The following is a 19,701-nucleotide window of genomic DNA, read 5'->3' on the forward strand; positions in this document are numbered from 1 at the left end:
TATTACGTTTATAGTCATTGTGGGTAGGCATTCGTAAATAATTGTATTGACGCTCATAGGTTACAAAATACAAAGTTGCCGTTACTACAATATTCAAAGGATGTGTGGCAATACATTTTGCGCAGAAAACATGGAAGAGATCTACAAAGACTATGTGCGTCAAGAGTATTAGGGACATGGGACTGAAATTTAGTGCTTGTCTAAACACATCTGTGACGTAATATCTTTGTGATCACACTGTGTAACGTCATGGTAGGGACGTACAGTGTAGAACAAAACCTTGCAAGGACTGCTTACTTTTCTTGTGTGGTTTCCACTCCATATTAGCTCAGGACAGTTTCCAATTCCTGTTATATATTGGATTGTGTTAAAGAACAACTTCGGCATATACAGCACAACATTGTCTTTAAAGGCTTGTGTTAGTGATTCCGTAATTCAGATCGACAACCCCTTCAAAACATTGGACGCAGTTGCCTGGACACACTTGGGCCATTGTTGTTGAGAATGTCTTAGAAAATTACAATTAGGGGAATAGGACTCATTTGCCTGGAAACTGTGGTGTCTGGGTATTTAAAATATGAACTAAAGGTTATGATTTATCTACCATAACAAACTATTTAATATACTAACACATGAAATAGAATGTGCCCTATACATCTTGAGACAAGAATGCTTAACACCAGGTGGATTCTCACACGTGATATAGAATGTGCCCGATACATCTTGAGACAAGAATGCTTAACACCATGTGGATTCTCACACGTGATATAGAATGTGCCCGATACATCTTGAGACAAGAATGCTTAACACCATGTGGATTCTCACACGTGATATAGAATGTGCCCGATACATCTTGAGACAAGAATGCTTAACACCATGTGGATTCTCACACGTGATATAGAATGTGCCCGATACATCTTGAGACAAGAATGCTTAACACCATGTGGATTCTCACACGTGATATAGAATGTGCCTGATACATCTTGAGACAAGAATTCTTAACACCAGGTGGATTCTCACACGTGATATAGAATGTGCCCGATACATCTTGAGACAAGAATGCTCAACACCATGTGGATTCTCACACGTAATATAGAATGTGCCCGATACATCTTGAGACAAGAATGCTTAACACCAGGTGGATTCTCACACATGATATAGAATGTGCCCGATACACCTTGAGACAAGAATGCTTAACACCAAGTGGATTCTCACACGTGATATAGAATGTGCCCGAGACATCTTGAGACAAGAATGGTTAACACCAGGTGGATTCTCACACGTGATATAGAATGTTCCCTATACATCTTGAGACAAGAATGCTTAACACCAGGTGGATTCTCGAAAAGTCAAAGGATTTGCTTGGATGTTTGCAATCTTAGAAAAGTCCTGTCAGAACATGTGGAAACTTCATTCTTTGACCCATGGGGCATACGTCCCTTAACGTGGTGATCATAGATATAGTTACACACTTATTTGAGAGGTTCCCGCCAATTTGTCAAATGAGAAAGCAAATTCCTCATTGATAATGGTTCTTGATATGGAGACTTGCCAATCTTTGTAACCCTGCCTCTGTGGCTTTACGTACACCGACAGTTATCACTGACTCGCGGCACACGGCACGTAGCAGCCTTTCAACGTAGCAGCCTCACCAAAGACATCCAACGTGCTCCAACTCTCCATAGCTTTCTTGGGCTTCAGCGATTACGTTCTTGATTGACATTCAGGTAAGTGAGTGACTTAAAATATTACACCCCACTAGCAATAGACGTTCAGTTAAATTCAAACTTCAAAGCTAAAGACGAATGTCGTTCCTAATGTCGTTACGTGCACCTTGTCTAGTGCAATCTAATCATTTTGTGGTCACGTGTTGCAGATGGTGATATGTTTGTCGTCCAGGTATAAGATATGAATGATGAGACACAGCAAGTAATTATATATATAAATAAAAGCGACAAAACCCCTCCCATATTCATAGAAATCTCTGCGTCGTTTCTACCCTTCCAACTATATCATGAGCAAATGTTTATGAATACCAGGTGTTCGCAAAAGGTGAGCGTATCCTGCCTCACCCGTTGTACCCGTCACAAACACACGCAAAGGCAAGGCAATTTGTCACATGAACAAACACGGCAAAGAATAGAGAATAGCAAATAAAATGACGTCCAAAAGAAACTTTACCAGAGTTTGAAATCGCCCTTTCTCAAAAACAACAAAACATACATGCATGAAGTAAAGTGTATTGAGAAGATCAATACATCAACACAATCAACACTGAAAATGACAATCATACCGCGACCGAGAATGACGTCAGAGCCTCCCAAAGTTGGGTGTGGTACAAAATTCGAACTTTCATAATCATGGACAATAGGCAGAGTACATAAACAATCGCTCACGTTCAATAACAAGTCATTACTAGCGTGTGTGACCACCAAATGCCTCAATACACGCAAAAACTCTTCGACGCACAGAAAAAGTCAATCGTCTGATGGGGTCACTTGACGCCATTCTTTTTGGAGGGCCAAGATCAGTTCTTGCCGGTTGGCTGGAGAGTGTGGTCGTTGTCGAACATGACGATTTATCTAGTCCCAGAGGTGTTCTATGGGGGACATGTCGGGTGAGCGGCAGGACGTTGACGTTGTTGGCTGCGAGGAGAGGAAGTTAGTGACAATTCTGGCTGTATGGGCTCTAGCGCTGTCGTGCTGATCAATGACACCACGTGGCTGCTGTTGGAGAAATGGTAGGACGACTGGAGGAAGAATGTTATCCATGTAACGCTGAGCGGTCAAGTTTCCGTCAACGATGACCAGCGGTGTCCTCACCTGCCCACAGATCCCTCCCCACACTATGACACTCCCTCCACCATATGGTACGACCTCCTGCACGCAGCACGCCGCCGTTCGTTCACCCCTTCGTCCTTAAACACGTTGTCTTCCATCAGCCCTAATCATACAGAGTCGACTTTCGTCAGTGAAGACAACCCTCTGCCAGTCAAGTCGTTGCCAACGTCGTACAGTCCGGGCCCATCTCAATCGCAGACGACGATGTTGCGCTCTCAATAGCTGTCCTCTGTATGGTCTAAAAGCCCTGATTCCAAGAGCCCTGAGTCTCCTGGCCACTGTCTGTCGCCTAACCCTGTGACCTAAGGCATTTGTCGCCGATGACGTCACTGTCAGGAAGCGATTTCGGAGGTGCAAGGTACGCAAGTACCGGTCATCATGGGGCGTGGTCACCCTGGGTCTGCCTGTTCTTGGCCTGTCAGCGGTCCGCCCTGTCTGTCTGTAACGTTGCATCAAGTTGGTAACGGCAACACGGGAGCAGTCGAAGGTTCGTGCAATATTGGCGTGGGTGGCTCCCATCTGTACCATACCCAAGGCTCGTTCACGTTGTTCGACTGAGTCGTGGGATTTCGTTTGTGTTTTTTTTTATCACTGTGGATCTCTGACTTGCTGTTGCAATCGTTTTATACCCTTACCCGCACGTGCATTTGCAGTTGTCCGTGGTGCACATGTTTTTCACTTTTTTGCGTGTTATCTCGCAAACATGTAACAGACGATTAACATTTTCTGCATACACTATTGTTGTATTTAGGTTATGTGTTTTAGATAGACTTCATCGAAAAAAAATATATACTTTGTCTGAAATTTATATTTTCAGTTTGTAAAGTCACTTTATCATCATTTTAGTCATTGATGGAAATGTCCTCTACAAATTTTGAAAGCTAGGAAAAACGTAAACTTTATGGATAACAACTTCTGGTTTAGAGCATATAGCGACGTTTCGATGTAGATTCTTACACTGTTATCAAGCTGGTGTGACAACAACCAAGTGATGAGAGGTATAATAATATAATAATAACTACAGATTTATATAGCGCTGGTATCCAGTTCGAAGACCTGCTCAAAAGCGCTTCATTTGAGTCTACACAAAAAAGAGATATTACACAGCTAGGAAAACACAAAGCCTCAATACTCCAAGAAAGATTTGGTGAAAAGATAGGTTTTGAGTCTTGATCGGAACAAAGTAGGACTGTCAATGTTGCTAATATCCAACGGCAGCCTATTCCATAGCTCAGGGGCAACTTTGGCGAAACTCCGACCTCCAAAAGTCGCCGTTCTAACACTAGGCACAGAGAGTAGGGACTGGCAGCTTGATCTGAGAGATATCCCAGGCACGTACTCTTCAAGAAGCTCGCTGACATGAGTTGGTTTTTGATTGTGTCTCGCATTGAACAGAATCAGCATCACTTTATACTTGATTCTCTCATTGATTTTGAGCCAGTGGAGGTTCCGCAATATCTCTCTCTTTGTATGGCTCTTTATGGAGCTTTGGAATCCAGTACAAAAGAGGAGGGGACATGGCTACGGGATTTTGAGTGAAGCCAAAAGATGATAATACTGAAGCGCATTTTTGGCAGATTTCATTCTTAGTTATCATACTGCTTTATACAAGTTCTTTGATTAAACAATTAATGTTGTGATGCTAACATATAATGGTTATGTTGTTTGATGCCTTGTCAGTGGGAACAACTACAAACTTTTCACTTCGGACAGCCAGACTGTGGACGAGTGCTGGCTTGGACCGAATGTTTTTGTTCAAATTTTGTTCCGTTTGTGCATCCTACCAATGACATCACACACTGATGACTCTAGGCAGCCTTTAATAGCGGAATTTGTATCATCATCTGCCAAGTCCACGTTCTACAACACGTTCCTATAACTGAACCTTGGTGAAATAGTATTCGAAGAAGAAAATAAAATTGGTAACGATTGCTGAAAGTTGACCAAGACACAATAGTTTACAGTTATCTCGATGAACAGGTAGCTTGGCAAGAAGGAGACAAAAACTATGAGATAAAATATAAAACGCCAATGGCAGAGAATAATAATCACAATGACCCGATTAAACAGATTCCATTGGGCGTAAAAGGCAAATAGCAGAGAACATTTGAATGGATACATAAAAAGTATGTGTTTGCACGTGTATGTGTGAGTTGCCTGACACTGCACAGCCGTAGGTAACCCCATAAGCTCCCAAGCTTCAGTCTTTTTACATGGTCATAGGTTTTCATCAATCATGCAGTGAAAACATTATCTCTTTCCAAGTCTCATGCACTCTTTCTAATGTACATGTTAAGAATCTCTTTTCATGTCGTTTCCATGTGTATGTACAGATATATATCGTGCGAGCATATAATCCTCATTGTGCAGACAGGGACATCATTGTGAAACGGCAAACTGTCGCTCCTGTAAACACAGCAAATGACAGTTTGGATCACTTTGTTTTGTATTGGGAAGTACTTACCGATTTTTATTGATTTTGAAACAAAATTCCTGGTTGCTAGGGGCGGTTTTGCGCATCAGTTAGCGCACCCTATCAAACGTTCGTTCTGGTGTGTGGGTATAATGCATTCTTACTAAATGTACAATATCCGTTGCTCACATCTTTCACACACGTATTTTGATTATTTGAATCCAAGTATAATGATAACGTGAAGATATTTTTAAACAGAAATAAATTGAGTCTCTGGACATCTGGAGAACTTCCATTATGTACAGTACAATGGTTCCTTTTGTACCTTTAACATTTCAAAATACATTATGGATAAATTGTTTTATGTTTCATGTTTTGCTATATGTGACATTGTGTGGGTGAATTGGTACCATCGTTTGAGTCCAACTATACCATAAGACTTGTTTATAAATCACCATCAAAAAGTGATGATACCATATGTTCGTGGCTCCCATCACAAACACATGCCAAGGCAAGTCAATTGTTCACCTGACAAAATCGGGAACATATTGTTCTTTTCGGAATAGGGAATTGCATCGGACATTAAATTTGGAAATGTCCTCCAAACGTTTTAAGTCTTTAATGAGGCCTGGAATCTTGTAACCTTGATCAAACAACTTCCGATCATGTGACTCTCTTTGAAATCTTCGTAGGGATCACGCTCGACTGCACCTCTAAATTTGTGAAATATAAACACCAAAGGCTGTAGCTGCAAGATAGTAAATATGTCTTGCATTTCAAGTGCTCAGTATTTCAATGATTTTAATGATTCAAGAAAATAATTTGTTTTCTGAGGACTTCCAGAAACTTGTTTTACAATATGATCCATTGTGACTTTGAATTGGTTTGTTGGTTTGTTGTTTAACACCGCACTCAGCAATATTCCAGCTATATGATGGCGGTCGTAAATAATCGAGGCTGGACCAGACAATCCAGCGATTAATATCGATCAACGCTATTGGGATCGATGTCATGCATCAACCAAGTCAGCGATCCTGACAACCCGATCCCATTAGTCGCCTTTAACGACAAGCATAGTCGCCTTTTACTGCGAGCATGGTTTGTTGAAGACCTTTGCTATCCCGGATTAACACAATCATGATACTTGTTGATAGAATTAAATAATCTTTGAAAGTATTATCATCACATCAAACAGTAAGGCACATGCATGGGAGCATCATGCTTAGTTCAACTAACTGCAATAGTTCTGAGAACAACTGTTCGCACGTGTATGTACAGTATTCATTTAACTTAGATATTCTACATGCGAAAAGTGTTCCGTCTTGAAACACACTAGCCCAACATTAATAAATATCCCATATACTCAACCCAGATCTTTATGTTGTAACCTTCTTGTCTCTATTTCCGTGCAGTGGGAGTGGTACTCATGACGCTACTAAATAACCATCCTGGCCAATGAATCAGTGTGCACTCACATTACATTTCCTTGCACAACTGAAGCTGCGTGCACGTCTTCAAGGTTCTGCAGGTAACCATTTGCGGCTGGTTGAACAAACACTTGCCTTCCATAAACTGGATACCATTTAGGAATGAAAAGGGATATAATGTGACAAGATAAAGTGCAATATTATTAACATGAAAGAGTAAACGTTCGCTATACCCACCGCTTATATAACTCGTCTGTATTTTACAGAATATGGCTAACAAGAATAAAGATACAGATTTTGCCTCTGAAGTAGAAAGATTGATATCTAAAGAAAGCGACGGGAGGATGCAAGTTGTGGAAACACTGAATGATCTTGCAAATGAAGTTGACAAAGAGGTTCGCAAAGCTCGAATTGCGAAAACCACGTTTGCATCAACTGGTATACTTGGTTCTGGGTTAGCCATTGGTGGCATCATTGCAGCTCCATTCACTTTTGGTGCTTCTCTGGGTCTGACTATAGCAGGCGTCGCGTTGGGAGTGTCAAGCGGTGTGGGGGGACTGGTCACGACAATAATAGACAGGCTGCTGAACAGCAAGAAGACCAAAGCAGCCTATGCAGCAGCCAACAAATACCTAAATATAGTGGACTGCATTGTACAAATTATGGAGGAAATACGAAATGAATGGAATGCACAAATTGAGCAGGATTTCAAGGATAAAATACGTAATGTTTCTGATCCTGAAACAACCAAGACCCTAGAAGTATTTCTTCTAAGTATGAAAGCTACGTCGGAATTCGGGGCTGCTGGTGCCAAAATTGCCTCCACTTCTGTTGCATTAGCTTCACGAACAATGGTGGCCAGTGTCAGCAGAACAGTTGCAAATGTTCTGAAGACAGGCACAATGGGTTTGGCCATCGGAGGAGCAGCACTTGCAGCCATCACCATACCTGTTGATGTATACACCATCTACAAGAACAGCAGGGCCATACACGTCAACGAAGAATCGGCTGCTGCAAAAAAGATCAGGGAATTAGCAACTGATATATCGAAAGAGCGCCCTTTTGCACTTTCAGGTAATGGTGCCTTTTTTCTTTTAAATATTTATTTAGCAATGAAAACAGGATTAGCTCTGTCATGAGTGTAAGAATGATACTATCATTTTGATTCAAATATATTTCACATATTTACACGTACACAATATAATTCTGTTTACAGATGATGCCTTAATTATGTTGAACCAACAAGAAGCTATGCAGGGTACATCATTAACACCAAATGAAAAGACAAGACTACTACAGCTGCAGAAGGAGCAGGAACAGAAAATACGCAATGAAAAGGAGAGAAATTGTCGCCAAAATGAAGTTTTCCTCCAAACGCTTGACATGATGCCCAAAGACCTGACCCATTTGGCTGATATGTCTATGCAGACGACTGCACATACAACACTGATCAAGCTCTTGATTTGTCTTCTGGAACTACTGGCAGTGGGATTCATCATCTGTAAAATAGTAACAACTGTTGCTCATGGTCACATCTCTGCTGCAATGGAGAAGATGTCTCATATCGTGATAGTCATTGGTGGAGTGATGGGCTTAGTTGCTGAGTTGTTCAGTGAAATATATTATTATAACAAATGGAAGGAAGCAGTGGCAGTGGTAGAAAAGTATGTGCTTGCAGTAAGAACATCTCTCGGAGTAGCTGAGGGTGGACATATTGATGCCAATAAGGTTCGAATGAGAAAAACCTGGACAAGGCATTCAGATGACATCAGCCAACGTAAGATCACCATACTTCGCACGGTAAAAACGCTCATCGATATAATTGCTGCCATAAGTCTTGGAACAACAGAGTGGAAGGTAATAGGGCAACGCCATCTTGTAGAAGAAAGGGGTGCAGGCTTTCCTCTTGGTCTGGGAGGTCCAATCTCCACTGCTGTTGCTTTGCTTGTGGACCAACCTGATGCTGAACGTGTGATGGAATCCTTCATGGAGATAGCTGTTGGTGGATCTTTGTGTCTGGTGCTTACTTCCACAATAACATTCTACATACTAGTGACACACTGGAGTCACAAAAGGTCCTGCGTGTTGTCCGATCAGATTCAATGTCTGTCAGGGAAAGCCGACACTGAGCTAAGAAGATTCATTATTCCAGTAAATAAGAGTGAGTGAGTAATTTTGGTTTAACGTCGCTTTTAACAGTATTCCAGTTACATCTCGGCGTGTCAACTGAATGTGGTAGGAAAGCCCCGAAGTGATGCAGGTCTCAGACGTTTATCACTTCGGCAAAACCACGAGCACGGGTATGGTGTGGTGCTGACAAACCTAGAAACATAATCAGGGCGAACCGTGACTTAAACCCACAATCCTATGTTTCTGGCGTGCCCAAGGGACGCAACTCTGTCAATCTAGTCGTCAAGGACAACTAGGCCACTCGTGCACACACCCCCCCCCCCCCCCCTCCCATTCTATCCATTTAAGCTATAAGAGATAAGAGAATACTTTATCATCCAAAGGGAAATTCAAATTGCACTAGAAAATGAAAAAAGAAAACATATGATATGAAAATATGTACATAAGAAAACAAGTCACTTACTAATATAACCATCTGTAGAATCATGTTGAAAATTGAACACGAGAAAGATTGAACACTATGACAGTGACGTCAAGGAATGGTATTTTAAAGTATATGTATTCCTCTCACAGTAAGAGTAAACTGTAATAAAAGGGATGGGGCAGGATAGGATTTGTGTACAGTAAACTGTTAGAAAGTATTAAATAGATAAAGGACTAAAAGATTTATAAGACTAATACTGGCTGGCATGAGTGATTTCCGGTCCTTGATATATGGAATAAAGTACATGACTGCTGTTATTTAGTATCTTAAGGACCTGTGAAGATTCTGGGGTAGAATAGGTCTTCAGCAATCCATGCTTGCCGTAAAAGGTGACTCTGCTTGTCGTAAGAGGCGACTAACGGGATCGGGTGGTCAGGCTCGCTGACTTGGTTGATGCATGTCATCGATCCCAATTGAGTGGATCGATGCTCATGATATTAATCACTGGATTGTCTGGTTCAGACTCGATAATTTACAGATCACCGTCATATAGCTGGAATATTGCAGAGGGCGGCGTTAAACAACAAACAAACAAACAATAGTATCTTAAGCGCCTTTTTGATAATGTGCTGCTCATAAACGTCACCGATGTGTTGAAATTGGGTACCTGAGATTTTGCTTGCTGTATTTAGAATTTTATATATTTGACATTTATTTTGAAAAGCTCCCGTGCCCAGCAGTTAACAATAAAAATTCAAATGCTTTGAATAAATATTCTTTAAAACTGAGTATTGTAATATCTAGTTAAAAATACCTAAGATGCCTATAGAAATACAATCACTTTTGGCCCTTTTTATATGTACGCTTTGTGTTGGCATTCAAAGTGAGTTTTGAATCAAAAATGGTGCCAAGATACTTATATTGTTCAACCAAATCAATATTGTCGTTCTCAATACCAACCGCCAGAATTTCGGTCTGCCTTTGTCGTTTTAACATTTAGAGGAAGAAAAATAATTGGATCTACTCCACTTGGGTATGACGAGTGTGGAGTTAACCTCGAAATAAACATGGAAACAAACAGACAATTGCATACAATCAGCCAGGTGACATATTGAGATGTCCTGATTCCCCGACAACTGGGGAATATACCTCGGTATCCCTGAAGAATTCCTTCAATTGAAAATATGGTTCAAACTTTCTGTCATGCCGTTATGCCATGATGAGAGAGAAGTTGGACATTGCTTGGCCCAAATCGATACCATAGAGATGGGTCTCAAAATCCATATGACAGCCTTATTCCTGAAAAAATAATACTCTGGTACAACATTTGAGAGATAAGTAGGATATACGTTTTTTTGGTATATTTAGAATTCATACTTCATTGCAGGCTTATGATTTGCTTAGGTTGAGAGTATTGGCAACTGTCTGTCTTCCAATGGATGACAATTTGTGTTTAATTCTCTAGAAGTGTGTCTTTGCTTCAACTTTATAAAGTGTTTACTGGTATATCAGATAATAATATATATATTGATATGAATGTGTCTGGTGAACGAATAACAGTCGCATCTTATTGTAATAAAGAAGTTGTTCATCATATATCTTATCCTTATGTAATACTCCAACTTCTAAATGCCTCTAAAAGATTTATTTACTGGTATATCAGATTTGGAGGTAAATGTGACTTGTGAACTGTAGGTAGTCTGTTTTGTAACTGGACGAACAGCACACTTCCTCGTTTATTATATACCAATCAAAGGTCATGAAGTGCTACCCAATACTTTATATATGTTCGACTATGTGTTGACAGTATTTAACTTCATGGTGATAGATTTTATAATCTTAATGAATGTGACTAACAGTTTGAATTACATCACAAAGCCACACATCAAGCTCTGGTGGTAAGAATAGCTGAACATTGATTGGCACAGATCGATTCCTTATGGAAGGGTCTAAAAAAACAAATAAAAGTTGTCTTTTCCTAAAGCAAACTGTGTTTCACGCTGTACTCAGCAATATTCCAGCTATATGACGGCGGTTTGTAAATAATCGAGTATGGACCAGACAATCCAATGATTGACACCATGAGCATCGATCTACACAAATGGGATACGATGACATGCATCAACCAAGTCAGCGAGCCTGACCACCTGATCCCGTTAGTCGCCTCTTACGACAAGCATAGTCGCCTCTTATGGCAAGAATGGGTTGCTGAAGATCTACTTTCTACTTGGATCTTCACGGGTCGGCATGATCTTCACGGGTCGGCATGATCTTAACGGGTCGGCATGATCTTAACGGGTCTGCATGATCTTCATGGGTCGGCATGATCTTCACGGGTCGGCATGATCTTCATGGGTCGGCATGATCTTCACGGGTCTGCATACTATTGACTGCACTAAATGCTGCTGCGTTTCTCCTTCAAATTCATTTCCAATGAGCAAGTCTACACCTTTGACAGGGAGAGTTTCTACAACCATAACCTTTACCAAGAACCACATAAACCCTCTTACAAAACCTCAGACTTCACCGATGCCTCTTCAGAAAGTGCCAAAATACCATCCAAAATCAGAGTATGAAGAGCACCATTTTCCCTCAAAATGGGAACTATCACCTCTAGTTGACACAAAATCTTTACTAACAAAAGGTAAGTACTCCTCTCTCACAACAACAGACTTTGATGACTGGTCTACAACAGCTAACTCCTCATTAACCGTACCACAAAAAGGCTATGACCTGACATTCACAAACAAAAGCATTAGGGGAAGAATGACTGAGCTCAGAAATGATGTGCCCTGGCTTGCGACAACATCTACAAGTTTGCTCCAACGAAATATCTTCAGAACCAACTCGAGTAGAACCAGACATTTTGTCCACAAACTCAGAACGAGACTTGTTTGTACTAGATCTATGATGGGATGAACTATCTTTTCCTGATTTGTAACCCTGCGAAGTCCTCGCCAGTAAACCCTGACTGCTTAAAACTAACTTAGTGAGCGAATAATCATCAGCCAAAGTAGCAGCATTGTGTAATGTCTGTTGACACACACTGCTTAACAACCTCCAGGACAACCAATTGCCTCCAACTATCAAAGTCACCATTCACCTCCTTTGATGTACACCACCTGCCAAACAAAGTTTCCTTCTCCCTTGCAAACTCAATAAAAGTAGAACCCACCTGTTTCTTCGCAGACCAAAGGTTTTGTCTATAAGCTTCGGGAACCAAGTCATTAGCCTCCAAAACTTCAGACTTAACATCCAGAACTTCTAGGGAAGGCAGAATAAACTTCCTGAGCTTTTCCCCTAAACATGGTCCACTGATTCTCAGGCCAATTCTTTAAATCAAGTTGTTTCGGACAAATTTCTTTATCATCTTCCAATCTAAATTTTTCATTCTCAGCTCTATTTTCTTTGAGCGGAAATTTTCTCTCTTTTGCTGCTTTTTCTTCTTCAATTTCTTTAAGCTGGAATTCTCTCTTTTCTGTTTCCATTTTTCAAAGCCGAATTTCTTTTTCCACAGCCATTTTTTCTCTTTCAAATTCCTTTCAACCAGGTAACTTATCAAAACATTTTCTTGAGATCAGCCTTAAGCATTACCAATTTTATGTCAAATTTGTAATGCTTGGCCAATGATGCATGAAAAATACAAGTTATTACACTCTCAAGCGTAGGTTTATTCAGGTTGAGGTTAGAAACATGAAAAAAGTATGAAACACATTATTTTAATCAAACAATTTCAAAATGGAATAAATTAAATTCTATCTATCACTGTTGCATACACATGTTGAAAAGTTTCAAACAGCAAGTGGGGGACTGTACTGACATTTGTTGCAGGCTTGGAATCTATGTAGCAATAATTGGAAATAATGTACTGCTTTGTTTTTATATAATGATATACAATTTTGATGTATTGCTGAGGTTGCTGGACAACTGGAATTAATTAGATATTTAATAAAACCTTGTATGGTGAAACGTTTTCCTTAGATCAACAAAAGGCATTCTGACAGATTGTCATGCAAGATGTCTTAAAGATGTTTTAATATTTGGTAATGACATAGAAGAATGTCCAGTCAAAAATAAAACAAAAAGTCATTTGTCCTCAGCAAAAAGCACGGTTTAAGTAGATATGAAACTCATGTTCAACATTATCATAGCCAAAACTAGAACAATATGTAAATAACCAACACCCTTGATAAACACTGACTCCAGTTCAATCACCCACCGCCTAACAATTTGGCTAATGATTTTCTATAAAGAATGACAGCAATTCTGTGTTAAATATTGTTCAATATTGATCATAGTTATATACACAAAGAAAAAAGCTCACCCTAATACATTTCTTTATTGTTTGGTCCCAATATGTGTAAGAGTCATGAAAGATATAATTGCGGGAAGAATTATGTTTTCTCGAGATGATGTAATCAGTCATGCCTGACGAAAGCTCACGTGCCATGCAAGGTATGCCCGTGCAGCATGCTACCCCCGAGTATCTCTGAAAGCAGTATATCCAAACGTTAAAACTGCTTTCTTAAGCTCGATTCTAAACAGTTATTCCATGACATTGTGTGACCATGGCACGAAGGCGATTATCAAACGCCACAAGATGGCAAATAATCGGCATGCATAATGCAGGAATGTCTTGCAATGCAATTGGTCGGAATTTGGGGTATAATCACACTCTCGTAAGCGGTTTAGTCGAGAAACATGCTCAGACTAGTGATGCACAGGACCGTCCCAGATCCGGAAGACCTCAAGTGACGACACATCGCGAAGACACCTTCTTCGTCTCATACGCCGGGAAGCCTTTTTAACAAGTACTCATCTAAAACAGCTGTGGTTGCCCAAACGTCGTTTCAGCACCAGAATCGCCAGGAACCGGCTGAAAGCAGCAGGGCTGAGGGCTAGACGAGTCATAACGCGTCCCTTGTTGAGAGATCACCGCAAAGCTAGCATGGCTTATTGCGCAACAGAACTCGAATCTGAGAACTTGGAAACGGATCCATTGGTCAGACGAAAGTCGCTTTCTGCTTCACGTCACTGATGGAAGAACCAGAGTTTGGAGGCACTGGAACACTGTCTACACCCCTAGAAACATTAAACCGACTTTTGCATACGACGGGGGCTCTGTAATGGTTTGGGGTGTATCTCTCATGGTTGCAGGTTTGATTTAACAGGGGATCAGTACATCCGGGACGTCGTCGTTCCTTATTTTGACAACCACCCTCTTGCCACTCGACCTCAGTACATGGATGACAATGCCAGGCCTCATCGTTCGCATGCTGGCCAATGCAATAACGACTCTACCCTGGCCACCAATGAGCCCAGGTTTGAACCCCCTTGAACATGTTGGGGATATTCTGGGGCGGCGCATACAGTGAGTGAGATCCTCCTGTACAAGATTTACGCCAATTGGAAACAGCATTGTTGTTGTTGTTTGTTGTTTAACGCCGCACTCAGCATTATTCCAGCTATATGACGGCGGTCTGTAAATAATCGAGTCTGGACCAGACAATCCAGTGATTGACATCATTCCAGGCGATTGGAATTGATGACATGTATTAACCAAGTCAGCGAGCCTGACCACCCGATCCCGTTAGTCACCTCTTACTACACGCATAGTCGCCTTTTACGGCAAGTATGGGTTGCTGAAGACCTATTCTACCCCGGAATCTTTACGAGTGGAAACAGCACTGCATCAGGAGTGGTTGTTGTTGACGGAATGCGTCACCCTGGCACGTGGCGGGCACTGATCTGTTTCACGTGTCATGACAAGTAGAGACTTTAAGGAACATTTTCACATGAAACATCAAACGTAACTCGTTTACATAATCCTGTAGCGCCATACTTTTTTTAGGTATTGTCTAAGGTAAAAACAGTACCTGTGTTACCATGATGTTTTCGTCAGTGAATTTCACTCATTACTCACCAATATCTTCTTTTCTTGTTGTCAAATGTTTGTTCTATCCGATGACATAGGTATCGCCCAGCTCCTGTGGTCAGTCATCCAATGCCATGATTTTTGCTATTTGTCATGGTTCAGAAATAGGGGTGCGCTTAACTTTTTTCATTGTGTATATATGAAATTAAACTTAAAGTATATATTGTATTCTGTTCAAGAGGTCCGCCTATTTGCCATGTTTTTCCTGAATCTTGTCAATCACATCAGTGTCAAAAGAGACAGAAAATTCAATGATATATATGTTTTTATGAAAAAGGACAAGATCAGGCTTATTGGCTTGAATAGGTCTGAGGTTTTATACGGACCAACTCTAAAGAACTTTATATTTTTCATTATTCATGGTAATACAAGGGTCGAGCCACTCCATCATGTCGCTTAAGATACTATCTTTAGGCTGGCGATCCACTGGCGATGTGTTGGACAGTCTCATTAAATTCATTTCATAATCTACATTTCATATTTACATTTTGATGCAAAATCACACATTGATGGTTTAGATTGGAAAGTGACTGGTCTTGAGCAGCAAACAGAAAGCCTTCTGTTTCACGTTTAGGCCAGCCGACTTCATCCAAGCAAAGAAAACTGCAGGGCTGCTGATCCTCTCGACACACAGCACTCAAACTCGGTGCAGTGGTCGTTCAGATAGCCTCTCCCCGAAAAACTGAGTGTGTGCCGATTTGATATTGCACTTCGCTTGGTTGACACTCATTTTTGTACAGTCCAGCAGTACAGAACCATCAACAAATTTATTAGCCAAAATTTGTCAAAAACATGAAAAAGCCACTTTAATTTAATTTTCAAATCATTACAAAACTGGGCTATTGACAATCGTCTCGTTCTTCACGAATGTTGTAGGAGCGTGATCCGCCGAATATCCCAACTGTGTGGATCGATGCGCATGCCAATCACTGGATTGTCTGGTCCAGACTCGATTATCTACAGGCCGCCGTCATAGAGCTGAAATATTGTCGAGTGCCGCATTGAACAAACAAACATGCATCATTCATAGCTTCGTACGTGATTATCGAACGTTGTGGTTGACCGGTGGTCGTTCTTCTATTCATATTGATACAAGGTACTATGTTAAACATAGTCACAGAATCAAACTTTTTTACACCTCGACTCACAAGTGACCACTGAGGTTACTACGGGAATGTGCACCACAGTGACATAGCATACAAATATAGCCAAGGCACTGTAGCTTGACTGGCTGGCTATGCAGTCAATAGCTGTTTGCTTTAGGAGCGTGATCCGCTGAATGTAATATGAACCTGCTATAACACTGTAACACAGTTTGAAGCAACAGAGAAATGCATGTGTGATCGCAGAGTGTGTGGATGTCAGTGAAATGCCAAGAAGGACTTTGGAATGTATTCTGTGTACCTTGATTATATCTTTAAACATTGTGTTGCTGGTGGTATGTCTGTGCGTCACGATACACCGTATGGGATCGCACAGTTCAGGAAGACATGGCACTCGGGCTCAATACCAGGACTCCGTGAACCAGGTGAGACTCGTGTGTGGATGGTTGTTACTGGATGAAGTGTGGCTGGAATGAGTAGGGAAGTTTTACATCTTACGTACGTCATTCGCGCTTCGTGCTTCTAAAACAAATTTTCCTTATGCACCACGGAATGAGTGAGTGAGACTTCAGACATTGTACCCATGTCGGGAATCGAACCCGGGTCTTCGGCGCGACGAGCGAACGCTTTAACCACTAGGCTACCCGACCACGGGATGAAGCTGCCACTTCACATGCTTGTTCCCATCAACCACGACACCCGTATTTGTTCACGACACCCGTATTTGTTCACGACACCCGTATTTCACGACACCCGTATTTGTTCAAGAGGTTCGAATCTGATTTTCGATTTTGACGCCCTGTCAGCTTGTATATTGAAAAACCTATGTACCGCCATAATTTTACTTGGTCCTATTTGTTCAGAATGCAATGGGTGTTGGTATTTGTTTAGTTTTAACACATACTTTCCGTTTTTCGCAATATATTCTAATTTGGTCTCTGATTTGACCATGCTCTTAAATTATCTCAAATGGCATATTTGGCTTAGGGAGCTGAACTTTGGCATGCGTGTTTCACCTTTTGATGACCCGTGAAGATCGGGGTAGAATAGGTCTTCAGCAACCCTTGCTTGCCGTAAAAGGTGACTATTTCTGTCGTAAGAGGGCGGTCGAGTAGCCTAGTGGTAGCCCAAGACCCGGGTTCGATTCCCGACATGGGTACAATGTGTGAAGCCCATTTCTGGTGGCCCCGCCGTGAAATTGCGGGAATATTGCTAAAAGCGGCGTAAAACCATACTCACTCACTCACTGTCGTAAGAGGCCACTAACGGGATCGGGTGGTCAGGCTCGCTGACTTGGTTGAAGCATGTCATCGTATCCCAATTGCATGGATCGATGCTCATGATGTCAGTCACTGGATTGTCTGGTCCGGATATGATTATTTACAGACCGCCGTCATCTAGCTGGGATATTGCTAAGTGCGGTATTAACCAACAAACAAACAAACTTCATGATGACATATTTTGTTCAAATCATCAGACTTTAGTTTTGGTTATAATCCCCAATATTCATGCAAAAGTTGTGAATAACCCTGTCAGCTCCAGACAATCGATCCTCGCAGTTTCATGCTTAAACAGTCACCGAGCCTGACCACCTGATCAAGTTTGTCGCCACTGATGACAAGCATGGGTTGATGGAGATCAACTGTTACTCAGATGTTCACGGTCAGTGAATGATGTGTTTGTTATCAACTTGTCGCAGGGTCAGGCTTCTAGTCGGCCCAGACAAGTATACGAAGGCAGAGTGTCAATAAAGGTATTTATTTGCCTGTAACATGAAACGTCAACATGAGAAAGGTGTTGATTGCTGTCGGCCAATCTTCCAGGCTGACAGCTGACAATTGACTGTCCATATTATATGACGATATATATAATAATGATAGGAGTAAAATAGGCAATATATATATATAAGCGCTGATTGGCTATGCATGCTAGTGCCTTTATAAGGAGATAATATACTGACGTCACATTTATGGCGCGAAGTCAGTGATCCATAAAATTGTTTTGGATGTAATATGGTATTAAAATATGAAACATATATACATATAGTAGTATTCCTTTTCACACACTGTCTTACGTGTTATGCTAGTAACGTCATTAAGTTAGTAATAGCGATTAGCGCAATGTTTACAATATACGCGATCGATTCTTTACTAGTGTGTGAGTTAAAGTTTAACGTCACATCGGCAATATTTCAGCCATACAGTGACGAAACAAAATTTGACATCAACAATATATTTTAAACTGTATAAAATTCCGCCGACAAAGGGTAGTATAATAACTAGAACATCACAGATTTACATAAAACTAGTTAGAGAACATGTACAAATATATTATCATTTTGCAACACAATATAAAAACAGGCTATAGATCGCCAACAACTGAAGGTAGATCACCACGCTCGAGTCCATGAGGATTCCTTACTAACTTCCTTGAAGTTACATTACTTCATTGGTTAGTAAGTACTATATTCGACGTACTTGATACACTAGCAATAAGATATAGATGTAGAAGGCATATATAAGGGAGGTGCTTACCTTTAACATGGAACGTCAACATGAGAAAAGTGTTGATTGCTGTCGGCCATCCTACCAGGCTGAGAGGTGACAATTGACTGTGCATACAAATTGTCATGACGTCACAGGTAGAAGCCAGGTACGGGTAGCACGTACAACTCATTACATGCAGACAGTGGAGGAGTGGCATTAAAATGGATGAAAATAGAAATAAGGCTGCCGGCGACAAACTTAAGGTGTATTACTCCAGGGAACTTGAATACAGTATAACTGTTTATTGGTGAACTAATTTAGTTGATATCTGACGGCGACTCTTTGCTTGTGTTGCAGAGCCTGGCCCGTTTGATGACAGAACACCAGGAGCAGGGTGCGTATTCTTCTTATCACCTAATTCAAGATGATACCGACACATCCTCCCCCTTCACTTAAATTTACGTCGGTGAAGGGCTGTTTTATACCTCGTGCTTAAGTTGCAAAGAAAAATAGGATCTCATTCATATCCGATCTTAGTGCTCGCTACCGACACACAAAGATGAGGACATTCAATTACAGGGCCCACTTGCACAAAGCGATCTTAGCGCTACGATGATATTAGCTCCGATACTCTGGGCCCAGAGGCTGCGGGTCAGTAACAGCGACATTTAGTATATGCATAATGCGTTAAACTTATGGACGGCCCTTTGCTACGGTACAGGGGACGTTCTAACTCAAACTAACAATTTCAACGATTAGACATCGGGTCATAGTTCTCAAACCTACACATAATCATCTAAAAAATACAATTAGTCAGTCCATGCAGGTCATGAACGTATATTGAGCAATATTATTGGGTCGTCTTCTCCGACGTCCGCTCAGTCACCACCTATTTCAGGTATACAGACTCTGCCAACAGCAACTGGTATTATACGATGAATAT

The 19,701-nt window shown here is 41.1% G+C and overlaps 2 protein-coding genes across 11 annotated transcripts in view; both read left to right on the top strand.

Moving 5' to 3' along the window:
• The window catches only part of LOC124118679 (lymphotoxin-alpha-like), a 155,232-nt gene that overhangs the window by 131,194 nt on the left and 4,337 nt on the right, over nucleotides 1-19,701 (top strand). The window lies entirely within an intron of this gene.
• LOC125375899 lies at nucleotides 1,626-8,951 on the top strand. 2 transcript variants are annotated; one of them, XM_048386886.1, is made up of 3 exons: nucleotides 1,626-1,727; nucleotides 6,947-7,754; nucleotides 7,897-8,951. In XM_048386886.1, the coding sequence occupies exons 2-3, from the start codon at nucleotides 6,950-6,952 to the stop codon at nucleotides 8,847-8,849; spliced, it is 1,758 nt and encodes a 585-aa protein (XP_048242843.1). In that variant the 5' UTR covers nucleotides 1,626-1,727; nucleotides 6,947-6,949; the 3' UTR covers nucleotides 8,850-8,951. The 2 variants fall into 2 exon arrangements, with proteins under 2 accessions (XP_048242843.1, XP_048242844.1); XM_048386887.1 differs by lacking the exon at nucleotides 1,626-1,727 and adding an exon at nucleotides 6,667-6,781.

The sequence above is a fragment of the Haliotis rufescens genome, unplaced genomic scaffold (assembly GCF_023055435.1).
Source record: "Haliotis rufescens isolate VD_foot unplaced genomic scaffold, xgHalRufe1.0.p SCAF_61, whole genome shotgun sequence".
Taxonomy (NCBI): Eukaryota; Metazoa; Mollusca; class Gastropoda; order Lepetellida; family Haliotidae; genus Haliotis; species Haliotis rufescens.